General features: G+C 34.1%; 2 protein-coding genes across 2 annotated transcripts; both read left to right on the top strand.

Moving 5' to 3' along the window:
* Positions 1-668: 668 nt before the first annotated feature.
* On the top strand, positions 669-1781 carry LOC147806229 (uncharacterized). The gene has a single exon (XM_087149611.1). It carries the CDS (start codon positions 669-671, stop codon positions 1779-1781), a length of 1113 nt encoding a protein of 370 aa, XP_087005737.1.
* A 681-nt stretch (positions 1782-2462) lies between these two features.
* On the top strand, positions 2463-4988 carry LOC147806228 (uncharacterized). The gene has a single exon (XM_087149610.1). The coding sequence runs from the start codon at positions 2463-2465 to the stop codon at positions 4986-4988; it is 2526 nt and encodes an 841-aa protein (XP_087005736.1).
* The last annotated feature ends 4465 nt before the right edge of the window (positions 4989-9453 follow it).

Raw genomic sequence — 9453 nt, 5'->3', positions numbered from 1 at the left:
CAAATGATTCAAACAATTCTGAATGCATGAACATAAATCTACCAAAATTAAATATAAATAAATATGCGGGAAATTATGCGGGATGGCTAGATTTTTACAATTTATTTGAAAGTTGTATTCATAATAATGTAAAATTAAGCAAAGTTGATAAATTTAATTATTTGAAATCGTATTTATGTGGAAATGCTCTTGCATGCATTAACGGATTTGCAATTTCTGATGAGAATTACGATAAAGCCCTAGATTTATTAAAGGATAGATTTGGGAACAAAAACATGTTAATCAACGCTCATTTGAGTGATTTATTAAATTTATCGCCTGTCAAAAATCCTAATGATGTTATAAGTCTTAGAAATTTATATGACAGCGCGGAAACACAGATACGCAGTTTAGAAAGCTTGGGTGTAAAAGGAGATACTTATACCAGTTTATTGACACCCATTTTAATGAAATTAATTCCTTCAGAATTTGTTTTACAATTTAATCGATCCCAAAATGATAAGGAATTTGATTTAAGTGCTCTATTAATGTTTCTCAATTCAGAAATTCGGAGCCGCGAACGATCACTTCAAATAAATAATCATAAACCATCGCCATCTTATTTCCTTTCCCCACAAGAAAGATTAAAAAATAAGAATTATGGGTTTGTTAAACGTAATACCACGGGCATGCCCTTGAAAAAGGAAAACACTTTTTCTATGATCTCATCCCAACAGAGCCTCTCATCGGTGCCAGGCAATGAGAAATGCTTATTCTGCAATAAGTCACATAAATTAGAATCGTGTTATACATTTAATGCTAAGGAAAAGAGAGATATTTTGAAAAAGAAAGGATGTTGTTTTTTATGCCTTAAACCTCGTCATCGTGTTGCAGAATGTTCGATTAAAGAAAACTGTTCCTTTTGTGGGGGATCCCACCATATTTCAATATGTTTTCGGAAACAAAATGATTCGAATATTGAAAGTCCAAATCAGAAAAATGTAACAGATAGCGTCGTTTCGGCAGTTATTAAAACAAAAGCTAATAATACTAAATCCGATAACATTTTGTTACATACATGCGCTGCAGTGATTGGGGATGAAAAGAAAAAGGAAATATGCCGCGTTTTCCTAGATAATGGGAGTCAGCGTAGCTTTGTTTTGTCGTCCCTTGTCAAAAAATTTAACTTTCCTATAATCAGAGAAGAAAGTATTTCAATTTGCACATTTGGCGGTAATGAAAACAAAGGGAAAACATATAATGTCGTGAAAATTAAATTGCAAAATAGACAGGATCCAAATTTATTCATCGAAATTGAAGCAATTGAAACAGATAATATAACGGCCTCACATTTACCGACCCCTCCTGCAAATATTGATAAAAAATTTAGACACTTAAGAAATATACAATTAGCTGATTGTTATGAGTTTAATGATAAAGAAATATCAGTTCTCTTGGGTGGGGACTATTACTATGAAGTAGTTACTGGGCGAATTATGCGATTAAACAAAAACTTAGTAGCAGTCGAAACGTTGTGGGGATGGTCTTTACAAGGGGGGAGCACAAATTGCGAGGAATTATTTACAATGAGTGTTATTGTTAATGAGTCGATCATTTCCAAACAACTTAGTGAATTTTGGGATTTAGAAAATTTAGGAATTGAGGCAGAGATATCTGACGACAAAATTAATGATAATGATATAATGTCCGAATTTGAAGATGGAATTTCATATGAAAATAAACGCTATAAAGTCAAATTTCCCTGGAAACCGCATATGAAATCGTTGTTAGAAAACAATTAGCAAGTGGCAAAGAAGAGATTTATGAAATTAAGATCAACTTTAAAAAATGATTCTACTTTATTTAGTGAATATAGCTCAATATTAAAGAACTATCTTTCCGAGAATATCATTGAACGTATTCCAGTTGAAAAAGAGAATTTGCAGAAAAACACATTTTATCTACCACATAGAGCAGTGATTCGTACTGATAAGACTACAAGCAAAGTACGGATCGTGTTTGATGCAGGATCACATGATAAAGGACAGTTAAGTTTGAATGAATGTCTACACACCGGTCTTAATTTCATACCAAACTTGTTTAGTCTCCTGATCAAATTCAGAAAAAACCCAATTGCTTTCGTAGCAGATATTAAAATGGCCTTTTTGATGATTGAAATTAATGAATGCGAAAGAAACTTTACAAGATTTTTCTGGAATGAAGATCCAGAAAATTTGGATTTGGAAAACAAGAAGTTGGACGTGTTCCGAATGTGCAGAGTTTTGTTTGGAGTAAAATCAAGCCCTTTTCTACTAGCAGCTACAATTAAACATCATCTGAAAAAATACATGGACACATTTCCGTTGACTTACAAGCATCTGAACCAGTCTCTGTATGTCGATGATTTTCTTTGCGGAGAGGACAATGTTCAACAAGCTTTGAAAACTTGTAAATAAAGTGAACAGATTTTTAAAGATGCTATCATGGACCTTCGAAAATGGAGGAGTAACTCACCTGAACTTATCCAAGAATTGAAGGATTTGAATTTTGAAGTTGATGAATCTGGAAGTGCACTGGACAATAACTTGATAACTTCTAAGGTCCTAGGAGTTGGATGGAATGAGAAAACCGATACATTTTATTTTGATTTTAAAAATCTGGAAGCGTTTCTCTCCAAAAGAAAGGAAACTAAAAGATACTTATTACAAGTAGCAGGTCGACTATTTGATCCAATAGGTTTTGTTAGTCCATACACTATTCGAGTTAAATGTTTGATACAAGAAATTTGGTGTTTAGGTCTGGACTGGGATGAAAAGTTGCCTAAACAATTAGGAGCTGCTTGGAACAAATGGTGTGAGGAAATCGAGTATTTAAAGAAGATACGAATTCCACGTTGCTACTTTAAAGAAACGTTACCTGGAAGTACAATTAGCATACAACTGCATTGCTTTTCTGACGCATCCAAGAAAGCTTATGGAACTGTGGCTTATTTACGTATAGAATTGATTGATCGAAATATTATTTCATTTGTGGCTTCAAAAAGTAGAGTAGCACCTCTAAAGACACTATCAATCCCAAGACTGGAGCTCATGGGCGGACTTTTATCAGCAAGAATAAGCCATAAAATTGAATCGGCTCTAGAATTACCTCTTAAACGATTCTATTGGACAGATTCGTCAATAGCATGTTACTGGATCAAAGGAGACCCGAATAGACACAAAGTGTTCGTGAAGAATAGAGTACAAGAAATACAAAAACTGAGTAAACCCGACCAGTGGCATCACTGTATAGGAAAAGACAATCCTGCTGATCTGATAAGTCGAGGAGTATCCTTAAATGATCTTAAGAACGACGAATTATGGTGGCATGGCCCCACCTGGTTAACATTGAATGAAACAGAATGGCCAGTGTCGTTAGAACCAGTAATTCAAACTGATAAGAACATCGATGAATTGGAAATCAAGAAATCAGTTACTGTAAATGCAACAGTTGAAAAAGAGCCAGCAGATGATTTGATCGCAAGATATTCATCATTCAGTAGACTGATTAGAATAACAGCTTTATGCTTACGATTTGTGCATAATTGTAAAATGGAACCAACATTAAGGAAAACCGAGTGTTTAAGTGCGTCTGAATTAGAACGAGCCACGGAAATTTTAGTAAAACATGTGCAGTTATCTGAATTTTCATCTGAAATCAAGTGTTTGCAAAAGGATCATCCTATTCCAAAAAATAGCAAAATATCATCTTTAAATGTATTTTTGGACAAGAAAGAAATAGTGAGAGTTGGAGGAAGATTGAAACATTCTAGACTTCCTGAATTTCAAAAACACCAAATACTTTTGCCTAAGAATCACCATCTGACTGAACTCATCATTGATTATTTTCACAAAAAATCTTTGCATTCTGGAGTACAAACTACCCTGAATTTGATAAGGCAATTGTATTGGATTCCATCTGGTCAAAACCAAGTTAGAAGAATATTAAATAAGTGCATTACTTGCTTCAGAGCGAAAAACCAAACCATCAACCAAATGATGGGAGATTTGCCAAGAGACAGAATTGTGCCATCGAGACCTTTTGAAAGGGTCGGACTGGATTATGCAGGTCCCATAATTACGAAACCAAATTTGAAAAGATCAAAAGTTACTCTAAAATCCTACATCGCTATCTTCATCTGTTTCTGCACAAAAGCCACGCACTTCGAAGTTGTGTCCGATTTGACGACCGAGGCTTTTATGGCTTGTCTTAGAAGATTTATTTCAAGAAGATCCAAGCCATCCATCATCTGGAGTGACAACGCCACAAATTTTACGGGTGCAAAAAATATCCTTAATGAGTGGGAAAGAATTTGTAAATCCGCTACTGTTCAACGATTTAGTGCAGAAGAGGGTATTGAGTGGAATTTTATTCCACCAGCTTCTCCCCATTTTGGCGGATTATGGGAGGCAAACATAAAAGCAATGAAACGCATTTTGTTAAAGGTGACAAAATCAGCTATTTTGAACTTTGAAGAGTTAACCACATTAGTGACTCAAATTGAAGCAGTTTTGAATTCCCGTCCCTTATCACCCCTCTCTTCCGATCCCAATGACACTAATCCTTTAACGCCGGGACACTTTTTAACTGGAAATGCTATTTTATCTTTCCCTGAACCCCATACTGCTTCGGATTCTTTATCTTTTCATTCTAGGTGGAAACTTGTTCAGAATCTTCAGAATAAGTTCTGGTCGAGATGGAGCTCTGAGTATCTACAACACCTTCAAACTCGTGCAAAGTGGAAAGTTCAGAATCCAAACTTGAAAGTGAATCAACTCGTCCTTTTAAAGGATCCCAACACCAAGCCTATGTACTGGTCTTTAGGGCGCATCGTGAACGTTCTGCCTGGAAAAGATGGACTAGTTAGAGTTGTTGACGTCAAGACCTCTACAGGTGTTCTACGACGAGCCATCAACAAAGTAGCACCATTGCCGATTCCAGATAGCCCTGCAGACACAGGAACTTTTTGAACATTTCTGAACTAACTTTTTAAGCTCAATCAATTTGAACTTTAATTTCATTTAATTTGCTAATTTTAAAATTCAATACTTTAGATAAAGTCAGATTTAAATATTTTTTATTCAGAAAATTTTGATGTATTGTGAACTAATTTTAAATATTGTTTAATTATTTTAGTGATAAATTTCATCGAAATTTAAGTGGGGAGAATGGTAAAACCTCCTTACTGAGAGGGCGCTGTGAGCGCATCAAAAAGCAGTGAACATGTAGACACGGAAGTGTCAAGTTGTATTAATTCTTTTTTCGTTATTAAATATTTGTTTCGTTATATTTGATTTGATTTCGCCGATGAATTATTTCGAACTATTGATATAAAACCACTGAACCTACCTTGATGTTGACTTGAACACGGAACAATTATACTAATTTGATGTTTTACCAAAACATGATCGTTTACCTTGCATTTACCTAAAATTAATAACAAAATATTAGCATAAAATTTAAAGCAAATTAGATTTAAATAAATGTGTTATTAATAAAATACAATTAATAACGCTGTTTAATTTTTTGAACGAAACTGTAACATTTGTCATAAAATTAGTATCAGAAATATCCTGGAACTGATTTATGATTGATTTACATTTTGGGAACAAACTACGGAGAAATGTTATTGGGGAGGAGCTACAAAAAGACGTAACTGAAAGCAATGCCGAGAAAGCCAATCAGCGCTCTCAAAATCTCTTGGGGATACTATGTGTGTAAAGAGAGTTTACATGCCACCCGCATCGCATCGACCACCCGTCAAGCTAACAGAGGGAGGTTTTCCTTCATATAACGCAAGTGCGGATTATTTCCATCAAGTACTCCTCGAAAACAAATTTATCCCAATACTTGATCCAGGAGTTCCCTCGTCTTTTAAATTAGGGTTCAAAATTACAAGGCTTCGGAGTTGAATCGTGGTAGTCGTAAACTCAAAACGGCTGTTCAACGGCGGTTATAAAAATAGAATGATGATGCTAGTTTATCGTATTGCCTTTATTTTTAACCTTTTTATTTATGATTCATGTTATTTTTTTATGCCCTTTAAACGACATTTCTTTTGAAAACTATTGATTAAAATAGCATATGCAACTCGAAAGCTGTATTTGTTACAAAACATTGACTAATTTCAAATACAAATTTTATCGTTAATTTGCAATGCTTTATAATTTTTTTCGGTATATTACTCATGTATTTTAAGTATGTATTATTTTTATATTTTAGATTTATCATTTGAATGCACATGGATATCTTTTGACTTAACTTTCGAATAGTGAAGTAAGTTCAATTTTGTGATCAATAAAATTATAACCTCTTAATGAACATTGTCTCTTAAACCTCTGAAGGCTTTAAACGGTATGGATACGTATGAGTATTGATGTGTTGATATCGATATTAGAGAAGAGTTTGGACTCACTTTTGATGTCTGAGCCCAATCGAAGAGTCGAAACCCGATTTACAATACTTAGAGTCCGAGTTCGAGAGATATACGTCGGATGAAAGTCAAATTTCGCTGCTCAGTTTTTGATGTCTAAACTAAAAAAATTGAGTCGTTAAAACGTTTATCACTAACCTGTGAAATAGAAGCGAAGAGAAAAATCTGGAATTGATTCAAAAAGAAATTCCAAATATTAAGCGAGATAACAGTCATTTGACAAATAGCTTTAACCTAACAAAGCAATAACATCAGACAGAAAGTAACAAATCGCTGTAATTATTCATACCTTATATATTTTAAATTTTTTCATAATTAATAACAATGTCTCGCTAACATCTATAATAATATGCTTACAATGAAAAATGAAAAGAAAAGCACAAAATTCTAGTACAAGGAAATCATTTGAATGTGAATGAATTGACTGCTAAGAATCTATATCACGGTCGGAACTTTTTTCATCATGGCGAATTCAGTTTCACCTCTATTGGTATATTAAAGTTAAGTAAAAGGGAGTTCAGGTAATCTTGGAGTTAAGAGTATTATTGACTCAAGGAATAGAGTGCTCGCCTACCAATGAGGTAAACCGGGTTCGAATCCCAGTGATGGCTGGTAGATAAGAAGTCCGCACTCGGCTCGCACTGACCACACTGCTGAAGTAAAATATTCTCAGTGGTTGACGGATCATGGGTTAGATTTCCATAGCCGTCAGCCTAACCGTGGGAGGTTTTTGTGGTTTTCCTCTCCATGTAACGCAAATACGGGTTTGTCCCATCAAAAAATCCTCCACGAAGGCAAATTTCTAATAATACTTGACCCGGGTCTGAATTCCCTGGTCTTCAGTATTGGGTTCAAAATGCTACGGAATTGAGCATGAGTAGGCTGCCCAACGAAGGTTATAAAATTCTTAAAGTTAACCATGAAGCTTTAAATGCTGAAAAAAATGTGTACGAAATTCCAATATGCAAATAAAAGATGGCAGGATTACTTCTCCACAGCGTAATTCTGCTATCATTTGTTTGTATTTTGATATTTTAAAAACGTTTTTCCAGTATTTGAAACTACATGGTTTAGTCTGAGTTTTATCTGAATTCCCTTTTCTCTTAACTTTAAATTACTTATTCAGATGAAAGCGCCATGAAGGGTGTCTTCCGCAATATAGCGACCTCTTAAGAGGGTGATTTTCAAACTTCATGAAGTATCCTAAACATTCTACAGGGAGCATCTGCTGCCAATAAGCTACAGCATAACACATTTGTCCAACTTTGCCATATACAAGCACACACAAATAAACTTTATGACAGTTGTGCATGATACTTTTAGAAACAAAAAATATGCTAGTAACTGGTTTTATTGAAAAATTTGTCTTAAATTAAATTTCCTTTTTAAAACTTCAAGACCGAATTCGTTTTTAAGCTCTAGTTTAAAATTTCTAATTTTGAATTTCCAATTTAATATTTTGATTAGACTTGAATGAAATTTCTCATTTTAATTCGGATCCTTTTGATTGTTTGTTTTGTTTTGTTCATTTACGTCGCGCTAGAGCTGCGCAATGGGCTATTGGCGACGGTCTGGGAAACATCTCTGAGGATGATCCGAAGACATGCCATCACAATTTTGATCCTCCGCAGAAGGGACGGATCCTTTTAAACCTATAATAATAGAACGAAAGAGTTCGTGTGTTTTTCGTTCTAATAACACCAGAACCATTTGTGTTAGCGTTTTGAAATTTGAAAAGTGGATGAAAAGGGCAATTTTGGCCCCTTTCATCTACTGTCCAAATAATAATGAGGCCTCCCTGGCCGAGCGGTATCACCCGCCAAACGCAGTGCAAAGTGTGGAGGTAGCGGGTTCGAATCCCGTATTCTTAGTGATATTCTTCTTTGAATTTTTCTATCTGCCTTTCTACTTGACAAAGGTTTATAAGCCTTATAATTGAGCACACAAGCCTGCAAATGTAATTTCAATAAAGCAATAAACCAAATAATAATAATAATAAAGGAATGAAACAGACGACTATAAATGTAAAAAGTGGTAGAAACATAATTTATTTTTGATCATTTATTATCTCTTTAATTATTCAATCGTACCTGCCATTATAATTTACATTTCAAATTACTCATATTTAAAAAAAAAGAAAAGAAAAGGATTCTTTACCTTCACTTTCAGTAGTCGACTAAAAAAAATTATGCTAGAAAAGGTTGCTAACGTTAATATTTTTTAATAAAATATTTTCCACTACTTTTTGCATTGTTAGTCGCCCGTGGAAAGCCTGTACATGCGCTACTGTCTCAAAACTCGTGCATGTCCGTGCACGCACCGGGATTGCTTTGAAAATTAGAGATATAGCACTGGCATTTTTATTTTACAGGATATATATTTTTTTATGAAAAATATTTTTCTGATTTGAAACCAAAAGTTGTTTTTTTTTGGTTGAAACTTAAGGTGGTAGCAAATAATGGAAAATATTCACTTTTAAACACTTATGCCCTACCTATTCCTTCAGTTTTTACACTGTTATGATCTGCAGGGAAAGTATTAAGTCAAATCCGTAAAAGGGCTGAAATACTTAGACAACTAATTCACAAAAATCTTACCCTATAATTTCACTTGAGCTATTTCTTAGAACTGAAATGAACAGAAGCGCTTGTAGACATTAAAAATATAAGCAAAAAAAAAATGAGACTTTAGTAGTGGCATCAATCTCAATTTCTAAGCACAATTCCATTTATCATTATAGGCTGTCCAGCATGAAGAAAATAAATGATAGATGGACACACAACATCCCAACATTTTATTTCATGCAGACGGATGTGTAATTTTAACGTAACTTTTTTAGATTTTTTAAAAGTTAATTAGAAGTCACTTTCAGAATAATTTCTTTCCCAAGAGTTTAAATTACACAGCGCCATTTTGCCCGTCAGCGAAGAAAATTATTTTTCACGTGAACCGATTTCTTTTATATGCTTTGAGAATCATCCGAACAACTTCTAAGTTATTAT

The sequence above is a fragment of the Parasteatoda tepidariorum genome, chromosome 8 (assembly GCF_982258835.1).
Source record: "Parasteatoda tepidariorum strain Cologne lab strain chromosome 8, Ptep-v5.0, whole genome shotgun sequence".
NCBI classification, from domain to species: domain Eukaryota; kingdom Metazoa; phylum Arthropoda; class Arachnida; order Araneae; family Theridiidae; genus Parasteatoda; species Parasteatoda tepidariorum.
This window is presented reverse-complemented; position numbering and strand designations above follow the sequence as displayed.

What these genes read in the sequence shown, in the direction of transcription:
- LOC147806229 (XM_087149611.1), top strand. Translation starts at nt 669, where the DNA reads ATGCCCTTGAAAAAGGAAAACACTTTTTCTATGATCTCATCCCAACAG.
- LOC147806228 (XM_087149610.1), top strand. Translation starts at nt 2,463, where the DNA reads ATGGACCTTCGAAAATGGAGGAGTAACTCACCTGAACTTATCCAAGAA.